The following is a 25,680-nucleotide window of genomic DNA, read 5'->3' on the forward strand; positions in this document are numbered from 1 at the left end:
TTACATATTAACAACTTCCCTGAACAGGGCTGCCTTAAGATGTCTTCTGAACGTCAGGTAATTATTTATCTCTTTGACATCTGATGGGAGGGCGTTCCACAGGGCGGGCGCCACTACCGAGAAGGCCCTCTGTCTGGTTCCCTGTAGCCTCACTTCTCGCAATGAGGGAACCACCAGAAGGCCCTCGGCGCTGGATCTCAGTGTCCGGGCTGAACGATGGGGGTGGAGACGCTCCTTCAGGTATACAGGACAGAGGCCGTTTAGGGCTTTAAAGGTCAGCATCAACACTTTGAATCGTGCTCGGGAACGTACTGGGAGCCAATGCAGATCTCTCAGAACCAGTGTTATGTGGTCCCGGCGGCCACTCCCAGTCATCAGTCTAGCTGCCGCATTCTGGATTAATTGCAGTTTCTGGGTCACCTTCAAAGGTAGCCCCACGTAGAGCGCGTGAGATAACTAGAGCATGCACCACTCTGGCGAGACAGTTCACGGGCAGGTAGGGTCTTAGCCTGCGTACCAGGTGGAGCTGGTAGACAGCTGCCCTGGACACAGAGTTAACCTGCGCCTCCATGGACAGCTGTGAGTTCAAAATGACTCCCAGGCTGCGCACCTGGTCCTTCAGGGGCACAGTTACCCCATTCAAGACCAGGGAATCCCCCACACCAACCTGCTCCCTGTCCTCCAAAAACAGTACTTCTGTCTTGTCAGGATTCAACCTCAATCTGTTAGCCACCATCCATCCTCCAACCGCCTCCAGGCACTCACACAGGACCTTCACTGCCTTCACTGGTTCTGATTTAAAGGAGAGGTAGAGCTGGGTGTCATCTGCATACTGATGAACACCCAGTCCAAACCCCCTGATAATCTCTCCCAGCGGCTTCATATAGATATTAAAAAGCATGGGGGAGAGGACAGAACCCTGAGGCACCCCATAAGTGAGAGCCCAGGGGTCTGAACACTCATCCCCCCCACCACTTTCTGGACACGGCCCAGGAGGAAGGAGCGGAACCACTGTATGACAGTGCCCCCAGCTCCCAGCCCCTCTAGACGGTCCAGAAGGATGTTATGGTTGATGGTGTCAAAGGCCGCTGAGAGATCCAGCAGAACTAGGAAACAGCTCTCACCTTTGTCCCTAGCCCGCCGGAGATCATCAACCAGCGCGACCAAGGCAGTTTCAGTCCCATGGTGAGGCCTGAATCCCGATTGGAAGGGATCCAAATGGTCTGTTTCCTCCAGGTGTGCTTGGAGTTGTTCAGCAACCACCCGCTCAATCACCTTGCCCAAGAATGGCAGATTTGAGACTGGGCGGTAGTTGGCCAAATTGGCCGGGTCTAAAGATGTTTTTTTAAGAAGCGGTTTAATGACCGCCTCTTTCAGCAGGTCTGGGAAGGCTCCGTCACAGAGGGAAGCATTCACCACCCCGCAGAGTCCATCACCCAGCCCTTCCCGGCTCGCTTTTATCAGCCGTTTCATGTTCATGGGCCGTTTTTAGCTGCTCGTGGTATGGTTGTGAAAGTTGTGTTGTAGGGTTGGTCTATTCATGGATGCTTTTTTTAAAAAAGAAGAAAAGAAAAAAGGTTTGACTTATTTAGTTATTTTAGCCAGGGCTTTTTTTCAGCCGCAACTCAGTTCTGGCACCTCTCAGGTGGGCGCCATTGCCATTCTGAGAGAACAAGGAAAGTATTTGTGGTGAGTTCTGGAACTTCTTTTTCTAGAAAAATAGCCCTGATTTTAGAACCTGTAGCTCTTTCAGAACCTGCAGCTTGTTTTCAGTTCTTTGGTTCAGCCATTGAGCAACCCTACAAAGCCTGTCACTATTCTTCCCATTTTGCAGTTGGGCAAATAGGGGTCAGCAGAGTCTGAGGTGAAGGACACAATCATGCTACCTATTCAAAACCAACTGGGCTGGCAGCTGAATCTTCAGTATCTGTGATGGGACAGCATTGTGCATCACACTCGAGAGGAGCAGGCTGGGTTAAGAAGAGCAGTGCAGGATGCCTAGCTCTCCCCGACAACACCTTGCCATTGCTCACTGCACCCCTCCAGAAGTGGTTATAGGGGGGCCACTTCTGCAGCATCCAAGAAAAGAGGAAATACACCACTACGTTCACCCCAAAAAAGAGGAAGGCACCAACTTGCATAAAATGTGCCTGGGCTATTTCTACACATAGATGCATATTCATAAATAACAATTTATGCATTTATTAATTACATTTATATTCAGCCTTTCCCTCCAAGGATCACAGGGTGATGCACTTGGTTTTCTGTTCTCCATTTTATCCTCACAACTACTCTGTGAGGCTGAGAGACAGTGGTAGGCCCAGTTTCACCCAGTGAGCTTCATGGCTGAGTAGGGATTCGAAACCCTGGTCTCTCAGGCCAAAGCCCAACACTCTGGACCATTACAACACACTTGTAATTGAAACAGAAAGACCAAACATAGTAGGGAAGACTGTGACCAGGTGCCGTTTGTGGCTGCTCAGTCTGCTGTGGAGTTGATAGGCAACTTCAAGACCTCTGCTGTCTCTGCTTGTGGTTTGTTGCATTTAAACTGGACTTGAGCTGGACAGCTTTTCAAGAAGAGGACTCCATCAACTTCAGGATTGTACTCTGTAAAGTAGGTCACACAGTCAAACCGACTGACTGACTTCTTCCTAGGTTTCTCACAGGGCCTGTTCTTGGAGATTCAGACCTCTGGCTTTTACCCTTCTGAGACTCACATGTTTTCTCTCCACATTTAACATCTCATGGCGGTGGGGGCGGGGGGGGGGGGAGAAGCTTCAGGGAAAATAACAGTCCGTGAAAGGCTTAAGTGCTCCTCTGCTCCCGTTCACCCCCTTGGGAACCAGCTCTTCCACATTTCAGGGGCCAATGGGGCTACAGCTACGCAAGTCTGTAATATATAGTTTGTCTAATACAGTGGGCCACACTGGCTCTAAACCACCATTAATCCTTGAGAAAGAGGTGGACATCATTTCAGAAGGAATTCTTTTTTAAAAAAATGTAAAGCAAATAACATTTTCTGAAGGTGGAGGTAATCACTACAGCACCCTGTTCAGCAGTGAAATGGGAATATTTTCAGGATGACAAGCGAGAAATAGACTAACTGGTGTCTTCATGGCTAGAGTGACAATAGCGAGAAAGAAAGCATTGACCGGGGGGGGGGGAGAACTATATGAGAGCTGCATACTGTGCTTGAAAATGAACAGAACTCAGGAATTGCCAGAAAACATTTCCCAGAGCTCCACAATCATCACATTCCCTCCAAGTTTGTCCTTGTTTCCAAGTTTGTTCTCATATGGTGTAATCAGGGTGAAAAGTGATGAGGCGAGATAAAACCCACTATCCGTGGGCTCGCTTGCTTTGCACTTTATTCCTGTTACATGTTTGGTTTGCCTGAGTTAAGTTTGGTAGTGTCACCGTTTTTTAATTTTTTGAAATTTTTTACCTCGCACCACAAAGCAATAAATGTTAGGTGGACTCCTGAAAAGGGGGGAGGGAATTGCCTCTTGCATTGTCACTTCCGACAACAGTCTAGTCTTGCAGCTTGTCTGAAGAGCAGCAGCTGTTTTTGTAGGGAAATGGTGAGAAACCCTAAGAAGGGGTCCTTGATAAAAATTAATTTCACCAGAAAAGTACAAGGATTTATGTGGCACTTCCATAATAATCATTGGTTTATTTAATTCTGTTGAGCAAGAGTTGATTTTCTTGACAGTGTGAGTTGTTGCACACTATGCCTTAATTCTTGGCATCTTTAATGTCAATGTCCATGGGACATTGTTTGGAAGAAGGAATGGAAAAAGGTTTGTTAGGGGAACGAGAGAGAGAAAATGCAACACCTAGAGGTCTTCTGACTGGCTTGTTATACTTCAAAGTTTACAATAAAGCTATACCAGCAACCCTGCTTTTATTTTGTGACACGCAATCTCCTTTTTTCTTTCCTTCTTTTCCTTTTTTTATTTGGGAACTCCAACTTCTTCTCGCCAAAACACCTTTGACTCCCTTTGCTATTCCCCCTGCAACCAGCTTTTGAAAACAGCAGATGAAGCTCATTTAATCCACTGGAGAGCCAGAGCAAAACCTTTTCATTGCACAAATTAATTACTGCAACTCAACTTTCTTACGGATGCACAATTCCTTTTATTGGAACGTCTGCATAGGGGGCAGGCAAGAGGGAGGATAATAAACAAGGCATGCATCCACTTTTATGTGATTTGAGTTGAAAACTGATTAAAGTCCTAGCCTCTAGATATTTTCCAAGAATGGTTCAGGCTTTATCATAAGTGTCTCTAATATTTACAAAAAAATGGTGAAATGAAATGTTACAAGTGTGTGGGTGATAAATCATGTTCCCCGTTTTATATACAAATGTTCTATATAAACTGGCAATGAGATGAGAAAAATCATCTGCAAGATCCTTGAAAAAAGAAAACAAAATTATTACTATTTTTATTTATTGAATTTATATACCTTTCTATACCTGGAGGTCTCAGGGTGGAACCCCAAGTTTCTGTGGGTGCATTCATCAATATTTTAAACTATTCTCCCCATACATTGAATTGTATGGATGCGTGCAAGCTGTAGCTAACCAAAGCTGTTTCCAGGTTAGTTAGAAGGAACAATATAATTCACGGATTGACCCTGAAACATCCTGACACAACTATGGCTAGTAGAGGCTTATAGAATGATGGGTTTGCAATAGTAATGGGGGACAAATTCAGATTTTTTTGCACCTGATTATCACTTCCTGAAACAATACGTGAACCGAAATGCAGGCCACCTTTGAAATTTGCACTTTTTCCGAATTTATGATACAGTTCCTCAACCAAAAAAAATGTGTACACGAATAGGTATATGGTGCTTAAAATGCATAAATTAATGAACATAAAGTTCAAAATGCATTCTGCTATGGGGAACTGCTTGTAGAAATGTGTCAGTTAGGCAAAAATCACATGCAAACATGGGCATGTTTGGTGAAATCCACAGTAAAGTCCTGACACACTTCAGTGAGGGCTTAAAAATAGTACAAAATTTCAGACTGATGCTTTTATTTATGCTGGAAGCTGTCCTAAGTTGCTGGGATGGCCCAGTCAATGGGCAGGGTAAGAATAATAAAATTACTATTAATAATAATAAAAGTGGAGAAGTAAACTTAAGGTTGTAAAAATGACAGGTTGAGAGAAGCTGAAATGGACAGTTTAGTTGGAGAAATTTGTCAGTGTATAGAATCAGACTGAAATTCTTGATTATCTGTACTGGGGTTGCTGAAAATAATATCTAGAATTGGCACACTTTCCTGTTCCAGTGCCCAGTATGTTTTAGTTGTCCAGCCCAGTTCTAATGTAAAATTGTGCAAGCATTTGGGTCTTTGATGCAACCTTTCTAGAAGTTAACATCATTACAGCATTTGCACCCTGGTGCTTTATATGTATTGTTTAACTGCTTTCCTTTGGTGGATATTTTATTAAGGTCTCATTTTCCAGAATGAGAAGGAAGGGCCATTTCCAAAGTAGCAGAAACCAGGTTAGCCACATGCTTCTTTTAAATATCTGTTTTATGTAGCTTAGCTAATGAGACCACCTCTGCCTATTCTTTTTGTTTGTTTTCTTAAAATAATTTTTTTTAAATGTCACAGTGTGGATGCAGCTGTATAAATGTGTTTCTGCCTATTAATATGTAAACACACCCTATCCGGACAAAGTAGAGGTCCTGTTAGCAGGTCTGTCTGCCTGCCTGTGGCTGCAAACTGTTTAGGAGGAGATAAGGCTCATCTTAAAGTTTCAGGTGCCCAGGCAGGTTCCTTTGAATCCCACACAGTAACTAGAAGAGGGTCGAGTGGCCTGGTCAGTGACTCAGTACTTGTCCAGGTAGGGCTCAGAAACACTCCTTTCTGAAATGATGGATAGCTGCTGCTAGTCAGCATATATGATGCATAAGATCCTAAGAACAGCCTGGCTGTTTTACACCCATTTAGCTAAGCAGATGCTTCCGTGAAGCCCAAAAGCAGAACATGAGCACAATAGCACTCACCCTACTTGCAATTTTCAGCAGCAGCAGAGTGCATATTGCTTCTGGCACTACAGGGCCATTGGTCTGACTCAGTATAAGGCAGCTTCCTATGTTTCTAAAAGGGACGCAGGTGGTGCTGTGGCCTAAACCACTGGGCCTCTTGGGCTTGCCTCAGAAGGTCAGCGGTTCAAATCCCCGCAACGGGGTGAGCTCCCACTGCTCGGTCCCAGCTCCTGCCAACCTAGCAGTTCAAAAGCACGCCAAAAAGTGCAAGTAGATTAATAGGTACCACTCCGGCAGGAAGGTAAACGGTGTTTTCATGCACTGCTCTGGTTTCAGTGTTCCGTCACACCAGAAGCAGCTAAGTCATGCTGGCCACATGACCCAGAAAGCAGTCTGTGGACAAACGCCGGCTCCCTCTGTCTGAAAGCGAGATGAGCGCCACAACTCCATAGTCTCCTTTGACTGGACTTAACCGTCCAGGGGTCCTTTACCTTTTTACCTATGTTTCTAACCTTACAGCACCTTGGTTTTTCACTCTCCCTCCTTACCTGCCTCAGAACTCTCTCTTCTTCTCCAACGTCCTCTGAATATTCAGCCTTCCCTTGGGAAGGCAATCTCTTTTCAAACCTCAGTTCAAATTATAGCTACTGTGTTGGATTAAGGCGTGGCATGCAGCCCATAAGGGTGTGGCACGCATCCTGGGGGCATGGCATGCCACTGAGGGGGTGTGGCGCCCAGTGCGGGAGGAGGGGCAGCCGCCATAGCACCCCACCGGGATCACACTGCCGGGGTCGGTGTGCTCTCCCTGCACTCCTCTTTCTCCGCCAGTGCTTGGAAGAAAAGGTAGAATATAAATGGATAAATAAATAAATTCATAATTATGAATTCATTGAACTGGCTACTCCTAAATTAGGAGAAGCCAACATAGTTGCTGGATACCAACTTCCACCATCGCTGATCATTGGCAGATGAGACCTCTAGTTTTAGCTCAGTCTGTATCTGTGTTGGATTTCAAATTGTTTTTATTCATGACATTGTTTTCATTGTTGATGCTTTAATAGTTAAATTGCTTCAATATGTTTTCTGGGAAGCAATTAATAAATGAAATGAAAAAACTTCTGGAAGGTACTCCGTTGGCTACCCTGTCTGAAGCCAAACCAATGGGATCAGCGCACTTCTTTAAATGACAAATTTAAGGGGGTTTGGAGGAGGAACAAAAAACTGCCGTCTAACATGAGTTCCATATGTGATACCAAATAGGTGGCACAGTTTTACACAGCTGCATGGAATATGATTGGGAACTTATTCATTCATTCATTCATTTTATTTGCATGAGGCTTTTCCACACACCCAAAAACCATGCTCAAAGCAACTTGCAACAAAGAAACAGGGACGCACTTCAAACAAACACTATGGAAAGAGTTTCATAATAGTGGAGCAAAACAATGACGCAATATCGATTTCATAGTGGCATAGTCAAACAACAAGATAGTAACAATTTCATAAGAACACAGCAAAACAAAGACAGAATAATATACATAAACCACATTTCCATATTTTAAATATCACAAAATTTATTAAACAACATGCAGCATCCAACAGCAAAAATAACAAGGGAGCTTCACAGTTTCACCTCAGTCCTAAAATGTCCCTCCCATGACGTTCCTCAAATTCTTGAAGCAAAACCATAAAAGGGAAAACTTCATGTGATGCTTAAAACAGATTATGGATTAGGTTGTTTTGCCTTCTTCAGTGGTAAAGGGATTTTGTTCCACTTAGGTGGAATCTACATACATGTTAAAAATGTTGTGAAAATGCTATATATATATATAGTTTTGAAAAATGCATTGAATTTGCTATAGCTCACAGTCTCTGTCTAGTGTCACAATTGTATATTGCACTTTACAACACATTCAAAATGTTTTATTTGCAGCTGTACAGCTGTGTCCTATTACTGTGGTACTTCATTTGGTTTGTTGTTTCAAGCAACTGTGGAAGACAAAACAATTGAATGTGTTGGGCACACTATTTTTTAACAATAATTTCATTTTGAGGGTTTGCTTTCACCTTCACACACAATTGTCGGTTTCTTTGGTGCTGCCCTGAATTTTTTTCTCCTTGAACAAGTACTTCCCAAACCATGTTTCCTATGGTGCCACATCCCTCAATGACATAAGATTAAAGCAAATATAATTTAGAATCCATTCTAGAGCTGGTATGATTTCATTACTCTCCAGAGCTTGGTTATGTTGGAAATTCACAGCATTAAAGAAGTTTGTGAAAACTATTATGCAATAAATCAACTCAAACTTAAAATGACATCAGATATTCATTACAATAGGGAACTGGCAGATAAATTGGTATTAGGAAATTTACAAATTTGGGGAGATTATGGTCTAATTGAGACCAGAAATTTATTGGGAAATGATTTAACAAAGATCTGCAGGCAAATTATTGGTGATGGTGAAACATGCATTTCCCATATGCCGTTTCCCCAGTATTTACATAGTGTCTTCTATAATTGCTAAGCATAGTTCATTGAGGGACTGCACACAATTTGAGATGATACTGACTGGTAAACCATTTAAAGGAATCTTGAGTCAATTATATCAAATTCTAGCTTATCTAGATACTATAATGTACCTAGATAATGAGAAAATGAGATGAATACCAACATCTCACAAACAAGATGGAAATGGAAACATTTCCAACATTCTACAGAGACCAAAAGAAGTTGATTTACTGGTGGTGTTTAACACCACAGAGATTAAGATGGATATACGTCAACGGGCAAGTCAGCTGTAAGACATGGGATGCAGCTTGTGCTATCTTATTACATATAATGTTCTATCCCCAGCTAAGAAACTATTGGGTTTTGATAGTAAATAAAATTATCCCTGGCTATGAGCTGCCTGTGGATCTCTGGGCTATGTGGAAGTGTAAAACCTTCGTTTATAGGGAAATGGCTGCACATTTACTGATGACTCTGCCAGCCATTGAGGATTGGTTTTATGTGGTTAAACTTGCTAATATTAAAAGAGAAGGAACACAGCAAAATGACTCATTTATGCAGAAGTGCAGCTTGTTTGTCCGTTTTTGGAGTGATAAGGTCCAGAACACAGTTTTGTTACATGTTGTGATAGGAACAATTGGATTAATATTTTCCTTCCTTCCTTCCTTCCTTCCTTCCTTCCTTCCTTCCTTCCTTCCTTCCTTCCTTCCTTCCCTGCCCCACCCCTTTCTTCCCTGGTTTTTCTTTCCCATGCTCCTTTGTCTTTTTATCTGGAGAATGTAAATAAATAAAATAGACACCCCTTATTTATTTATCAGTTCTGGAGAACCTAAAATAATGGATCTGATGTAGGTTGCTTGTTTGTTTGTTTAAAATACTATTGATCTACTCCTTTCCTATTGTTGAATTAAGATACCCTGCATATTTCTTTATTATTTTATTTATTTGTTACATTCACATGCCACATTTCCTCCAGTGACCTCATAGATATGGAATCCTTGGCCTGATTTCAAAATAAAACTATTATTGGGGGCGTGGGGGGAAGAAAACTATACCAGACTTCCTATGCACATTTTGATAATGCGTCAAACAACACTTTCAGAAGTACAATCCGAACATTGGGGTGTGTGTGTGTGTGTGTGTGTGTGTGTGTGTGTGTGTGTGTGTGTTTGTTTCTCCTTTCCCCTCCCTTTCTATTATAGCCTTATTTCCAGCGGTATTTTCTTGACAAGCTCAGTAAATTGCTGGGTGTATTGGACCTTTGAGGCTTGGGGCAAAGAATGGGAAAATTATTTACAAAAGCTTGAAAATATTTAATCACAAGAGGCAGGGGGCAACAATGTTTTAATTATCAGTACCTTAGGCCATTGGCTGGCTGGAGGCTTTCTCAAACAACCAAATGCACTGAATAGCTGTTTGCCAGCCTTAGGGTCAGGCCTGAGATGAAACAGATAAGATAATTGGCTCTAATGAAATCCAGAAGGCCTTGGCTTTCTTGTTTGAGCTTGGATTTGAAAAGTGCGTGTGGAAGTGAGGCTTAATTCAAACCAGTCCTGAACTAGGCCCATTTCTCAATGACTTTGATATTGTTTGAAGTTCTAAAAGTGTTCGCCACACCACTGGCCTGCTGGGCCGGGCCTCCCCGGTCACCTTAATTACTAAGCTTTATTGCTGACTTTACTACACAGGAAAGGAGCCATTATATGTTCCATCAACATCAGCTCTCCTCAGATTGGAGGAAAGGGCAGGGTGAAAGGCCACTGTAGGAAGGCAAAAACTTCACTTTGAGGTAGTCGGATCATTTACCAGTGTTGAATTTCACTGTGCTATGTGTGGACATTCCTTACAACACAGAAGTCAGATTTCTACTTTAAAAAACATTTTTAAAAAACCCCTCCCACAAAAAACCCCCAAGTGATTAGTTTTCAAAACATTTTGTTTGTGCTTCATTTGTGAAGGAAGCCTTTCCATATTTTTTTTGAAGTTGGGATTCTCACAAAAAAGGGCTATTTAATCACCTTTGAAGGGAAAGATACCAAAGTTTAAGGTGCGTTGCAAATAGAATGGATTCTTAATGCTTCTTTGAAGTGCAAATTAAAGAGGAAACCCTTAGAGTGAGGCCTAACGCCCTAAAGCGTTGGTTATCCCATATCTGGTTTAATATCTTAGTGTAGGAAAATATGAGTGAATGCAAGGTGTTCTGGAAACATAGGAGGAGTTCCTGTGAGGAGTCCCTGCAGTGGAGGTAGATTATATCTACCCTACCTCTAAAAAGTGGATTATTGTGCCATGTCCACCAAACAAGCATTACTGTGTTTTAGTTCTGAAACCAGTTGGCTTTATAATGTGCCAACTGCTACTTCCGCTTCCACTGTTGCTTTAATAAGCCTTTGCAAACAAAGGAGTGGGGAAATCTCAAAGGTGCATAAGAAACACTGAAGTTTATAAGACTTTTTCTTGGGGAACGAACACTGAGGGTGTCACCAGTCATGGCAATTTAGCTGTTCTAATGATTCTGCTTCAAGCTGAAAACAAAACCGCAACTCTGCTTCCAGGGTTCTAGAATCCAAATGGTTCTCACTAACAAGGAGGACATCCCCCCTTTGCCCAGACTCAAACTTAGGCTGAGATTGGCATGGCAGGATAGGGTTAAACACGCCCTCACCCCTCACTGCAGTTTGAGTCATGGTTGTGCTCCTCTCCCTGTGGCTGCAACTTAGAGCGTAGGGGAGAAATGGATGTTGCTGGGTTTTGTTTTGTTGGTTTTTTTGCAAAGGGGAAGGTTTAAGCCAGGTGTGGCCAAACTTGGCCCTGCAGATGTTTTGGGACTACAATTCCCATCATCCCTGACCACTGGTCCTGTTAGCTAGGGATGGTGGGAGTTGTAGTTTGTAGTTGTAGGGATGGTGGGAGTTGCCGAGTTTGGCCATGCCTGGTTTAAGCAAAAAATATCTAGAGAGGAGGGACAGATCATAAGGAAGGGACTAGAGCCATCTGGACCAGCCATGATCATCTGAGAAAGGTATTGAACAGCTGTGTGGGATGGCTCATCTACACCTGAGGAGATTGCACAGCTTTTCCATTGTGTTTTTAAGAAGTCAGATTTTTCTTCTTCTAAGCTTAGGGGGAGGGCGTGAAACACATGGGGGAAACACATGGGAAGGAGGACGGTTTTCTCATGGCGTCATGCGGCTGCCTCATAAAAAGTGAGTGAACAAAGCTTAGCTTTTCCAGAATAAATGTTCAGTGGTTCATGACGGCATGGAACTGCTTGTGCTTGTTTGCTCACCAATCAACAAATGAAATAGGTACGAAACTGTCCGAGCCATTCTTTTCAGGGAGTCGTTTTACTTGCCGCTGAGGAAATCTCAGCTGCATTGAGTCTTTTGCACCATTCAGGGTCATTCCATCCCATGCTCCTCGGGTTAATTCATCCCTCTCTTTCGCCTCACTGAGGACTTACACTTACCCGCATAAGTAAATCTTTATTTGTAGTGTGCATCCAGCATAAAAGATGCTTCTGTGTCAACCTATGGAAATGAAGACATGGCCACACCAAACTTAAACACATTGCCCATGATCCAGCCATTCAGCTGGAATGGGTGGAAATAGAACACTCCCATCACCTGCTATTGCGGAGGAAATCACCTGCCAAAAGGAGACATATAAGATATTGGATTGCATACATTTGAGTTGATCTGAGGCACTATGTGGCTTCCAGTACACAAACTGTACATCTGCATGTGTGTGCTGCTCTTTTCAGCCAAGGGAAAAGCTCTATGGGTGTTAAAGTGTTGTGCATGTGAAAAGTTGTTTCCTTTGCCGAAGTAGGCAGTAGTGGAGCACTTGCAAGCCGAGAGGCTTGTTGCGTGAATTGGATCCCCAGCTCCACAGTGAATCTCCTGGATAGGGTGCGGGCAAAAGAGCCACTTAAAAATATGGGGACCGGTATCTAGGTTGTGACCCAGAGAGCCCCTTTCTAGGCAAGGATATCATAATTTCTCCTACAATATTCTGCAGCAGCAACTCCTGTGGCATTAGAGGTTTCTGTGGCACGTTTTGGCTTCAGCTTGTTGGACAGCTGTCAGGATATTGTGGCTTGGAAACACTGTGGTATGCAAGGGGGTTTAGCATGCCTCCTTCGCTGCGGGTCAGGGCTGGCATTTTTTTGTTTCTGCAGCCAATCTCGGGATCATCTTGTTCAAGATCAAGAAGAAAATGATGGAACCACGAAACGAGGTTCCCTCAAAGAAGGTAGATTAAATTAGGCTGCCTATATACCGTTGATTGAAAGCTCAATCCACCAAAGAACCCTGAGGACTGTAGTTTACCCTTCGCAGAGCTATAATTTCCAGCACCATCCACATCCCAGGATTCTTTGCGGGCTGTGTGTACTCGAAATGTGCTTTCAATGTATGGCGTAAATGTAGCATTAGTCTTTTTCCATTCTGGAATTCATTCAGCGTTAGCAGATAGAGAACATTTCATTTCTGAAAAGCTGAACATAGGATCTCCTAGTAAAACAATAATTTGGAAGTATTGGGATTAAAAAAGAAAATCATTCATAGACTGAACTCTCAAAGATTACTAGAGGTGTGTGTGTGGGGGGGTGACAGAGGAGATAAAAGAAAAGTATTTATTATAATTTTTGCTTTCCTGATTGCAATGAGCATGAAAGAGCAAAAAGGGAATAAGGGGGAACCTCTCAGAAAACAAATGGTAGCTAATGTGGCTCAAAGGCAAAATAGCTAATAGAAGCAGAACTGGCCCTAGCACACGTCTTTCTTTATTTGGCTTTCCGTGTGAAGACGCACACGTACTTGTTAACAAGGTCAAAACTACCATTAAGGGGAGCCATCTTCTACGGCACATCATGCTCCTAGTTGCAGCTTTGTTCCTGTGAAACTGAACTGTTCTAATTTAAATCATATGGATGTGATTTCATAGTAAGAGCAAGGATGAAAGCAAGCAGAAGGTGGGGGGGAGCATGAAAATCAAAGGGGGAGTTAGGGAAAGTAAGATTCAGAACCAAATATGAAATAAAACCTAATAGGATATTGCTTGCATACTTTATATGACAATTGGGAAGGAATAATTTCTTCCTTTCTTTTTTCCTTTCTTATATTATATACGCACCTAGTAAAGAACTCACCTCTCCCCCCAAAAAACAATCTGTAATCAAGATTAAAACAGGCACCGCAGATTCCTTATAAATTAAATGATTGCACACAAGAGAAAAGTGAAGTAAAGGATACAAAGACTAAAGTCACGCAAGCGCTGCGGAACATTCACTGACATTGTTAGGGCTGTTCTGAAATCTCCTCTCCAGATTATCCAAAGCGTTCTTTGGATGGTGGTCAGCGGATTGAGGGTGAATCCCCTAAAGACAGGAGAACACCTTTCTGGAGGAAAGGGGGTGGACAGGTGGGGGGGATTCCCTGGTCCTGAATAGGGTAAATGTGCCCAGCATGGGAGCAACAATAGAGCAACAATTTAAGAGGGGTATGGGCAAGCTGGAACATGCGCAGAGGAGGGCAACCAAGATTATCAAGGATCTAGAAACCAACCCTTATGAGGAACGGTTGAGAGAGCTGGGTATGTTTAGCCTGGATAAGAGGAGACTCAGAGGAGCTGTGACAGCCATCTTCAAATATCTAAAGGGCTGTCACATGGAATGGCTTCAAGTTACAATAAAGATTCTAACTAAACATGAGAAAGAACTTTCTGACAATAAGAGCTGTTTTGACAGTGGAACAGGCTCCCACGGAAGGTGGTAGACAGTCCTTCATTGGAGGTTTCTAAGCAGAGGTTGGGTGGCCATCTGTCATGGATGCTACTGCCCCTTTATATAGGGAGAGCTTTTTGTGTGGATAAGGTTTATCATCATTGGAAGAACCATTTTGGATGTTTCTGCCTTGGATTCCAGAATGTTTTGAACCATCTCTGATGCTGTGCAAAATCTTGACATTGTATTATTTGTGCAAAAGCACCCTGTTTTATATTTCCACATAGAAAAGGTCTCTTGGACATCAGGTGTTCTAGCTTTGGAGGAACTTCTGGGACAAAGGGCTGGCCTACATATTACATTGTTCCTGGCCCAGGCAATTCTTTAGGGTGGTTCTCTTTGCCCTACTGTGATGTCTCACAAGCATGAGAAATGTTCCTTTACCAACAGTGAAATGTCCCGGAGCTTCCTATCAATGACAAGGGAATTTTCTATATAAGCAGGAGCTGTCCAGAGTAAACACACACAATATAAGCAGAGCACATGAAGCTGAATCAAGCCTCCAAATTACTTTAGTCAACTATATGTTGTGTATTTTGTGTTCTCATTTTGTATTTTTATGTTGTGAATCACCCTGTGATCTTTGAATGAAGATCATAACTAACTTGTAATATAGAGGATGCTTGGCCAGTCAGAAGGTAGGCAGCTTCTGAAACTAAGGCTGCAGTTCCGCCCAGAACTCCCTCTAAGATCTAAAAGAGTCTCTTGTGTTTATTTGTTTGTTTGTGTATTCATTTAGGATACTGCAAGGTCCTGGTTGTACATACAAATCTTTGCACACATACAATTTGAACTTTCATTTCAGGCATTACCTTGATGATTAATTAATTAATTTTGTCACAAAGCTCTTAATGAAAGCAAGTTTCAGTTATACTAAAAAGACACATATAATGTCTAGAGTTATCCCAGAGTTCCTGAAGGATTGAAGTATGGAACCACTGCTGTATCTCTTTATAATACCCTGACGAATTCAGCACATCAGCTCTACTGGCACTTGGGAGTATTATGAAATTCACATTGTCTGTGGTCTGTTCTTAACTAGTGTCTAAAGTCCTGCTGGCCCTTTTAAATAGATGTTTTGAAAAGAATGTACCAATTTAATGTTTTTGTCTTGGGAAAAATGTGTCATCGTTTCAGTGAGAAGTTCACAGCTCTGCTGAGACTCGGGAGGGCCAACAGTACTGGATGCTGCTGCCATCTCTAATGTCAACATCTTCCTGACTTAGATCAGAGAGATTCCTTTATAAATGGAAAGAAATTTCCATGTCATTATTTTCAGCTTCTTCATTTTTCTACTTAGCCTTTTCCAGAAGAAAAAGGACAGCCACAAAACATTGATTCGTAAAAGGAATCAATCCATGACGCAACTTTCAAATTCTTTCCAGTTGAAAGATTATTGAGCAATGGGAAAGACTGGCTCTGCAGTGAGAATGATTAAAAACCAGGCGGTCAAATGAACAACCAAAGATACTTTTAGAAACTCATTTCAACTCTGTCTTTGAGATTGGTGAGCTCTGATAAGGGGTGCGGGCAACTCAAATATCCCAAAGGCAAGATTTCAGCATCTATGGTATGGAGAAGAAGAGATCTTAAGCTTAAACAATATTGTTTTTGTCCAGCCAAGTTACATTTCTTTTGGTTAACGCTGGAAGTAATTTTGCAGAATAGACTGTCTAATATAGCAAGCTGGTATACTAGTTTTGTGAGTGCTGTTGGAGTAAAATAATATTAAGTTAGAAGACATGAACTATAAGAGAGAATAATTTTTGAAGTGAACTTATTGCCATGGAAATGGATTCAGTGCTATAACCATTAAGTTGCTTCTGTTCTGAAAAATGTGTATCTCAATGCCAAACTAAAATGCATGATCAGATCATCCCATTGCCTTTCCCCTTTTAAACAGATATGCATTATTCAGATTGTCAAAACTTTAATTACAGGTTTGGCTAATTTGCTTTGGTCCATCAGGCATAAACTGTGATTCAGTACCCCCCCCCAATTATACCACCCCCCATTTTCCAAACTGAAGTCATATATTGTGGATTATTCTTCTCCTGAAATTAATATGTAGATTATTCATGTACATGCTGCTTTATGGAGTTATGTAAACAAAAGACATGCTTCTTTCACAAGAAGCTGACACCAAATTATCAATAGTGAGAAACACAAGAAGGGAGATGAGCACTGAAGACCCATTTCCAACATTGTGCAGAAGGGACCTCTTTATGAGATGACATCCTGCAGAGCACAGTAATCAGTTGGGTATATAAAGGGCAAGATGCTGCTTTAAGTATCCTGGCCCCAAGCTGTACAGGGCTCTGTAGACCAGTACCAGCACCTTGAACTTAGTTCAGTAGCTAATTGATAGCCAGCACAAATGTTTCGACAGCACCATAATACGATGATGATCTTCTGGTCCAGTGAGCAGTCAGGTCCTGGCATTCTGCACTAGCTGCAGTTACAGGATCAACTGCAGGGGCAGCCCCACATAGAGCACATTACTGTAATCCTATCTGAAGGCTACCAGCACATGGATGACAGTGGTCAGGTTAACCCCATCCAGAAATAGCCATAGTTGAAGCTGGTAAAAGCACTCCTAGCCACTGAGGTCACCTGGTAGTCTAGTGACCAAGATGGATCCAGGAGCACCCCCAGGCAATTAACCTGCTCCTTAAGTAGGAGTGTGACCCCATCCAAAGCAGTCAATTGACCAACAACACCTTGGCACACCACCTCAGTTTTGCTGGGGTCAAGGCCAGTTTTTTGCCCCTCATCTAGCCTTCCCATTTACAGGTCACTCCTTCCTCCATCTAGAGCAAACACCAAGCCTTGACCTGTGTGTCAGGGCGATGACAACTTGAGACAGCCCCATGGAGGCAATGAAGTCCTCAACACAGATGTTGAAGTCGTTCTCATTCTGGTTTCCCCCAACACCGGACCTGAGGCCGGCCAACTCAGTCAAAGAAGCTGCTGGGAAGCAGGTTGGATGGTACACCAGCAACAAGCCTAGTTTACTTGGCCCGGCACCAAGTGCAGGCCTTGGCAGCCAGCTTCAAAACAGAGGGGCTTCCAGGTGAAGGAGATGAATCGCAGCAAATCCCCCTCCATCTCTGCAGCCTGTACCAAGTATCTGTACCAAGCACAGCTGGGTCAGATTATTTCCTCCCAATTTGCCCACCCAGGTCTCAGTAATACACACCAGATCAACACCCTCATCCAAAATCAAATCACGGATGAGTGAAATCTTATTGCATACTGATTTGGCATTAAACAACAGCATTCATAGACTGGTGGAGACAGCAGATGAGCAACCAGGAACCTGGCCAAGGGAGGGGTGGGAGCCAGGATAGGACCTATCTCCTCCTCATGGCTGTGTCCCCCTCTATGCATGTTCACTGAAATTGGGGCAGCATCACCCCGATTTTCAGTTCACAGGCATCTCTGCCCCATGTGCTGTAAAACCCATACAAGATAAATGGGAGTAATTCAGAGCGGTGAGGGAAGTTCCAAGGTTGTTGGGTTTCTCTTTATAACCCTCTCTCGCTGCCTGAATGACTTGCATCTGACATTCATAGTGTTAGAAGCAAGGATCGCGTGCTAGATGGTTTAACAATGGCTGGAAACCATCCTGTGACTTCTTTACAGGCAGCAGAATGCACCAGACTGAATGTATTAGGACTCAGGGGAAAGTTTCTTTTGTGAATCTCTCCAGACTCCCAAGAACATGTTGTTGAGCAAGAAGTTTGGAATACAGGAAGAGCTGCTTTGCTTGGAAAGGAGGAAACTGTTCCAGAAGGCCTATGCAGGGATGGGGAACTTATGGTCCTTCAGACATCATTGGACTACAACTCCTATTATCCTTTATCCATAGCTGTGCTAGCTGGGGCTGATGTGAGCAATTTTTGGAGAGCGACAGGTTCCCCAACCCTGTTTTATGGAGTGGGAAAAGTTAATACCTTGGCTTGTTAGAAGAATGAACCACAGTCTTTGGTTTATATGTTTCAAAGAAGATGCCTAGCAGAAGAGGGAAACTGGCATTTGCATAAATGGTCATTTGCATAAATGATTTCCATTTATGATTATTTTATTTTTATCTCCCACCTCTTTTAAGGCCAAGCAAAATAGGGTGAAATAAGAACCAGCATTAAAATAGTACAATAAATAAAAATAATTCATTAGAACAACATCATCAAATTAAAATGCAGTTAAGTCTTGATCATTTATTTATTTTTAAAGTTTTCATGGTCCATTTGGAAACCACAAGAGTGGGGTGGGGGACAAACATTTTGCAAAAGGAAGTTCCAAAGATGACACTGCATAAATCAGTTTTACTCATTTAATGTGTGGACATGACTTTCTGATGTGCTACCTTGAGTATTATCACATTGCCCGTGCACCTGCTGTCCACAATACAGTTATACATCATGTTACGTTTGCTTCATGTTACCTTTTTTCAGGTTGCGTCCTGCAGAAAAGGTTGCTTCCGGGTTTCACCGCATGCGCAGTAGTGCTAAATCACGCTTTGCACATGTGCAGAAGTGCCAAATCATGCCACGCACCTGTTCAGGTTCCGCGCTTCAGGTTGCAGGCTTTTCACGTTGTGAACGGGCCTCCGGAACTGATCCCATTCGCAACGTGAAAAGGGCTACTTCCCTGCGTCATTAGTGCCACCAGAAGATCTTGGATTCAGACAGTCCAAGCTTCTTAGGCTGCGGAGCTGGCATTCTGCAGTCAGTTCCATGCAGGTGCAATCTGAATTTGTCATATATCCTAATTTGCATAGGACCTGGGGCATAGCTAGCTGCTCCAGGACCCAGAGCAGCGGGGGTGGGGCGAGCCACCCACAGGGACGGGGCGAGCCACCCACAGGGGCATGGTGTGGCGATCCGCTCAGGGGGCAGCGCAGCAATCTGCCCAGGGGGGTGGCACAGCAAGCTGCCCACAAAGTCCACCTGATAGACACAATCCCCACGCTGCCATTTTGGGCAACGCTGGGCCCTGAGCCACTGCGTCACTCCCAGGAGAGACGCGTGGCTCGGGCACACTGCAGGCCAGGCTCCGCGGTAAGTGCCACCCCCGCGGTGAGCTATTTTGCCACCCCCCTGAAGGATGATACCTGGGGTGGACCCCAACCCCCGCACCACCCCTTCATACGCCCCTGCATAGGACAATCCTCTAATTGAAGTATGTTGCTGACAGTCCTCTGTTTGAAGGGCTGTCTGGTCCAAGTCCTGGAAATGGAGAGCCAGAGCCTTGAGGCAGCCCATCAACAGTTATAGCAGACTGAGTCTTACAGGCTGCTTGGCCAGTGTTTCCACTATAGTGCGACCTTTTAGAGTATTTCTATTTGGAGAATAGTAATTATGTAAAAATTTGCATTTATACATGAATCAACATATGCACATTTTCTGCAAATATGTGTCCTTTTTTGTTGCTGTTGAGGCATCCCTCTTTTTTGGGTGACTTGTAAGTGACCACCCTGCTGAATTACTAAATATGTCATTGAATTTTCAAGTCACTGAGGGCTAGACTCTTGTAATACCAAGGTGAAGATTTCTGGTTTTGACAGGCCTTCGCCTTGACACTGACAAACTGATTCCAAATTCTTGCCAACCTAAGACGTTTTGCTGCCAAAGGACACCTCTTCCCCTTTGCTATGGCCAACACTTTAAAAATTGGCTTGTCTCCCCATTCAGAAATCAGTTTCCCCTTAATTCCACTGCCCAAAGTGAACTGCTTCACCTAACCCTTGTAGGGCTGGCCCAAAACAAAGAGGCTGATATAAAACACTGGGTAAGAAGGAGTTAATAAGTGGAGAATCGAAAAGCCTCGAAGTTTCTTCCTGAAACCAGCAGGGGGTGCTTTTCCTGATTTGTGGTAGCCAAATTCCTACCAGGCATGACCTCAGAAAATGCCTGACAGCGGGACCTGAATTTGATTAAGGGAATTTGTATGTGTCCCCACCCCACCCTTTCTACAAGAGTTACCCGCCTCCCCCCCCCCCCATCTTGACAAACATTTTAAAATGTTAAGAGGATGGGGATAAGTTTAAAAAGCAAACATTTTCCCCCAAAGAAATTTATAGTTCAAATTTACACCAAGTTCTCACTCACTGGAGCAATGCAGGTTTCCACTGAGACTTCAGAGTTCTCTTTGTAATCCATTAGTCACTTCCCTCGAAGAGTCAGCCTTTATAGGCAGGAGGGTAAAACAGGCCCAGATGTGGGTGTAACGTTAGAAGCTCTTGCATGTACCTGCAAATTATGGGGGTCTTTTTATAATAATAATATTAAAAATCCGCAGAAAGTAGGGAAAGAGAGAGAGAGAGAGAAAATGAACATGGAAGTAAACTTCGAGGGAGATGAGCTAGTTGGCAGCTAATTATGGTATCATGCTAATCAGTGCGTTTTAAATGAAGCCTCTTGTTCATAACCATTTGCCTATTCTTTGTCTTCAGGACTGTGATTATGCCCATCGCCTCTGAGTTCGAGCCCGACTTTGTCTTAGTATCGGCTGGCTTTGATGCCGTGGAAGGCCACGACCCTCCTCTAGGCGGGTACAAACTGACAGCTAAATGTACGTACGCATTTTTTAAAGTCTCTGTCTCTCCCCCAAGGAAATTATTCTAGGTGGTGCCAAAATTTTGCCTGATATGCTCACGTAACCATTTTGCAGCAGTTAGCAAGGTGCAAAGTCAACGCACGAGTCGACAGGCGGTAGTGTCTGATATTCGCAATGGCTACCTGCATCCCATGATGTGGGCATAAGCCAGTGGCGTAGTGTGGGGGGTGCAGGGGGGGCCGGGCGCACCGGGCGCAACATCTGGGGGTTAGGGTTAGGGGGCGCAAATCCACGGGTTAGGGGGCACAAAACCACGGGTTAGGGGGTGCAAATCCACGGGTTAGGGGGCGCAAATTACTTGCCTTGCCCCGGGTGCTGACAATCCACACTACGCCACTGGCATAAGCAACATTCTGGCTATTGTAGCACCACAAAGGTTTTGTTGGTGGGGTGTTCATTTGGCCTGGTTTGTTTTTGTTTTTGAGTCTGGCAGTCAGAGATAATAGTAGGAATAGGCTTTGCTCTTTGGGGAGACTCACTGCTAAGGGTTTATAATAATAATAATTTATTATTTATACCCCACCCATCTGGCTGAGTCTCCCCAGCCACTCCGGGCGGCTCCCAATCAAATGCTAAAAACATACAGCATTAAACATTAAAAACTTCCCTAAACAGGGCTGCCTTCAGATGTCTTTTAAAGATAGGATAACTGCTTATTTCCTTCACATCTAAAGGGAGGGTGTTCCACAGGGTGGGTGCCACTACCGAGAAGGCCCTCTGTCTGGTTCCCTGTAACCTCACTTCTCGCAATGAGGGAACCGCCAGAAGGCCCTCGGTGCTGGATCTCAGTGTCCGGGCTGAACGATGGGGGTGGAGACGCTCCTTCAGGTATAAAGGACCGAGGCCGTTTGAAGCAAAGGTCCAGTTAATGGCCCAACAACATTAGCATGGACGCGGGTGGCACTGTGGTCTAAACCACAGAACCTAGGGCTTGCCAATCAGAAGGTCAGCGGTTTGAATTCCCACGACGGGGTGAGCTCCCGTTGTTCAGTCCCTGCTCCTGCCAACCTAGCAGTTTGAAAGCATGTCAAAGTGCAAGTAGATAAATAGGTACCACTCTGGCAGGAAGTTAAACGGCATTTCCATGTGCTGCTCTGGTTCGCCAGAAGTGGTTTAGTCATGCTGGCCACATGATCCGAAAGCTGTATGCCGGCTCCTTTGGCCAGTAAAATGAGATGAGCGCTGCAACCCAGAGTTGTTCACAACTGGACTTAACGGTCAGGGGTCCCTTTACCTTTACTACATTAGCACAATTGTTCTGGGGCGCTCACTCTGTGTTTCTGCCTTGACTAAGTAAATAATTGACTCAGTTGGATATTGCTATACAGAAAGAAAGAAAGAAAGAAAGAAAGAAAGAAAGAAAGGCCATCACACACACACACACACACACACACACACACACACACACTTTTTTTCTCATTTCAGAATAGTGCATAAACTGGATCATATGTTGCTGCTTCAGATCCTATATTGACTTTTAGTGCAACACCCCATAAAGGGTCTCCCAAAGGCCCCAGATTAATACCATATATACTGTCTTTGATCTTCATACGCAGCAGTTGTTGATATCAATGGAAATGTTTGGTGCAGCTCAAGATCCAGATATTCCCCTTTGCCATATTATAGCCACGCTCAATAATTTCAGCATTTCCTTTCCACTGCTAAAATGTTATTAAATTTTTAATAAGACAACCTGTAATATCAGCATGGCTCACAATGCATTATGAATATTCATTGTATAAAAAGATAAAGGAGAAAAAGAGGAGGAGAGCCATATCAACAGTGAAACATTAAAAGATTGCCATGATCACGCCCAATGGCTTCCCATCCAGCAGGATATGCCAGGGGGTAGGTGCTCTCATGCATACATAGAGCTCCTCCACCCATTCACTTTAATGGACAGAAAAATGATACCTGTGCTTTCCACTGGACATGCGAAACTTCATCCTCTGAAAGGAAGGGTCTGCTTATGCAAGGACTCCACATATGGGGTTGGTCTATGGCGGGGGTTAGCAAACTTTTTCATAGGGGGGGTCCACTGTCCCTCAGACCTTGTGGGGGGTCGGACTATATTTTTTTTTGGGGGGGGTGAACGAATTCCTATGCCCCACAGATCTCAGAGATGCATTTTAAATAAAAGCACACATTCTACTCATGTATAAAAACACGCTGATTCCCGGACCATCCGCGGGCCGGATTTAGAAGGCGATTGGGCCGAATCCGGCCCCCGGGCCTTAGTTTTCCTACCCATGGTCTATGGGCAACAGAGAGCATATGGTTGGTATGTTCTGTATTTCTGCATTACAGTTTCATCTCTACACGTTAAGTTAAACCAAATTCTTGTGCTATACAATTGTTTGTTTGTTTTCAGGCAGACTTTTTAACCCTGAGTAGATTTAGTTACCTGTGGTGCTATGTTGACTTCTGTTGATGAGTTTTTATTTTCGTGTTATGTCATTGTGTTACTGTTCTTGCTTTGATTTGCGGTTCTCTGGTTTGAGGATCTTCTGACTGGGGGATTGTACATATTTGTAAATAAGAAACAATAATAATGGGAGGAGCAATCCCATGGAGGTCAAGGTGGCGAGAGTTCATGGCAGAGGAGCTGCCACTTCATCTCTGAGGAAGGAAAGCTCCACAGTATCCTATGTCTCCCAGGAGGCCCTCTTAGGGACCATAGGATTGCACTCAAAATGTCCTTCTATTCCTTCATCCAACCAACCAACCAACCACCATCTCTATAAATTGCATTTATATCCCAGCCATACTCCAAGAAACTCAGGGCAGAATATATGACAACTCCTCATTTTTGCCCTCAAAAAAATCCTGTGAGCTATGGTGGAGATGTGGGAAGGTGAAGGGATTTTGGGAACTAATTTACAATGAACTTTTTTTAAAAAAAATAAGTATACTTTCCCAAAAAAACCCGAAGCCTTTCTATTGGGATTAGTTGGAAAGGAGGTTAAAAAAAAAAGATAAAAATCTATTTGTGTATGCCACGACGGCAGCAAGGACTCTGTTGGCCCAGAATTGGAAGACAGATGTAATACCAACTATTACGGATTGGCAGGTTAAATCGATAAACTATGCGGAACTAGCTAGACTATCAGGGAGACTACGAGATCAGGAAGATCAGAAGTTTTATGAAAATTGGAGTAAATATTTGGTGTATATAAGAGACAATTGTAAATCTTTAAGACACTGGCAGGGTTTGATTAACTTCAACAGCATATGGCTAATTAGATAAACGAACAAAATACGCAATATAATGAAAATATATGATACTTACTGAAGGGGTGGAGGGAAGTCTGAAGCTCGGCAGAGCTAAGGTTCTTTATGAGACTTATTTGTATAACAAATGTATATGAATGTATTCTTGTTGAAAATCAATAAAAAATTAATGTTAAAAAATAATAATAAATCCTGTGAGCTGGTGAGTGACCGAAACCAATACTTCAACCTCCTAACTGCTGTGCAAGACCAGATGTGCATTCGCCATTGCATCAATGAAAAAAATGATATGTTCTTCCTTAGTTCATATTTATTAATATTCTGTTGGGAGCCTCCCTGAATGTCTGAGGAAACCCAGCCAGATGGGTGGGGTATAAATAATATATCATCATCATCATCATCATCATCATCATCATCATCATCATCATATTTCTATACTTTAAAGTTTTTTCTCTGCGTCCATCTTGTAATTTTAATAATAATAGAAAAATAACATATACCTTCTTATCTGTCTTGAATAAAGAACTGTATGCAAAATATTTTCACTGTGATCCAGCCCAAACAAAGCAGTTTTAAACCCCGTTGATTTAAAGGAGTAGCTTAAGCATGTGCTTAAGTGTCTCCCACAGAAACCGGTGGGATGAGAAAACAAAAACAGAAAACACTTAACCTTAGCTGGTTTGTGCCCTTTGTATTTGCTTTATCATAAAATGCTTGGGGAGAAAAATGTTGTGCCTAAAGTTCTTGATACTGCCTTATCACCCGGTGCAGTAATTGAACCATTAAATGGGAACTATCTCAAAGATACAGTGGTGCCCCGCAAGACGAATGCCTCGCAAGACAAAAAACTCGCTAGACGAAAGGGTTTTTCGGTTTTGCGTTGCTTCGCTAGACGAATTTTCCTATGGGCTTGCTTCGCAAGACGGAAACGTCTTGCGCTTTTTTCTTAAAGCCGCTTGAAGAGGCGCAGTTGCGATGGACCGTGCTTCGCAAGACGAAAAACATCGCAAGACGAAAAGACTCGCGGAACGAATTATTTTCGTTTTGCAAGGCACCACTGTAGTAAACAGTAAAGTGTCAAACAAAGTGCTGGGTGACTTTTTTTTATGCGGAGAGAGGGGTAAGGGGAGCGTCTGCCTTTCCAAGTCTAGAACTTGACTCTTGCTTCTTCTCTGTTATCTCAAAGAAAACATTTGGCACCATGGGGCAAAGTGGAATGACAATTAGCAGTAGTTTAACAAAAGATGCCCTTGAAGCATTTATTTAGAAGGCGCATCAGTCAATGTGAGATTGGATATCTACTTGCTGCTGAGCCCAATTATTGGAGCCCTTAATGTTTACAGTATGGCACGATAAAATGAATTTTCAAGTTCTTAACCTGAGGTAGCACTGTAATTATTATTGCATCATATCCCAATTTTCCTCTAAGGAGCTCAGGTGGGTGTGTACACTGCTCCTTATTATCTTCCTAACAAGCCTGCAAAGCAGACTTGCCTAATAGTTAGTGAGTTGTCCAAGG

General features: G+C 43.2%; 1 protein-coding gene across 4 annotated transcripts in view; it reads left to right on the forward strand.

Annotated features, from left to right (window-relative positions):
- HDAC9 (histone deacetylase 9) overlaps window positions 1-25,680 on the forward strand; it is a 428,850-nt gene that overhangs the window by 351,358 nt on the left and 51,812 nt on the right. For all 4 annotated transcript variants that reach the window (XM_083467863.1, XM_083467859.1, XM_083467860.1 and 1 more), the window contains one exon: window positions 20,767-20,885. In XM_083467863.1, the coding sequence (XP_083323989.1) occupies window positions 20,767-20,885 (119 nt within the window). The remainder of the gene's footprint in view (window positions 1-20,766; window positions 20,886-25,680) is intronic.

Source organism: Podarcis liolepis, assembly GCF_965112155.1.
Source record: "Podarcis liolepis genome assembly, chromosome: 12".
Taxonomy (NCBI): Eukaryota; Metazoa; Chordata; class Lepidosauria; order Squamata; family Lacertidae; genus Podarcis; species Podarcis liolepis.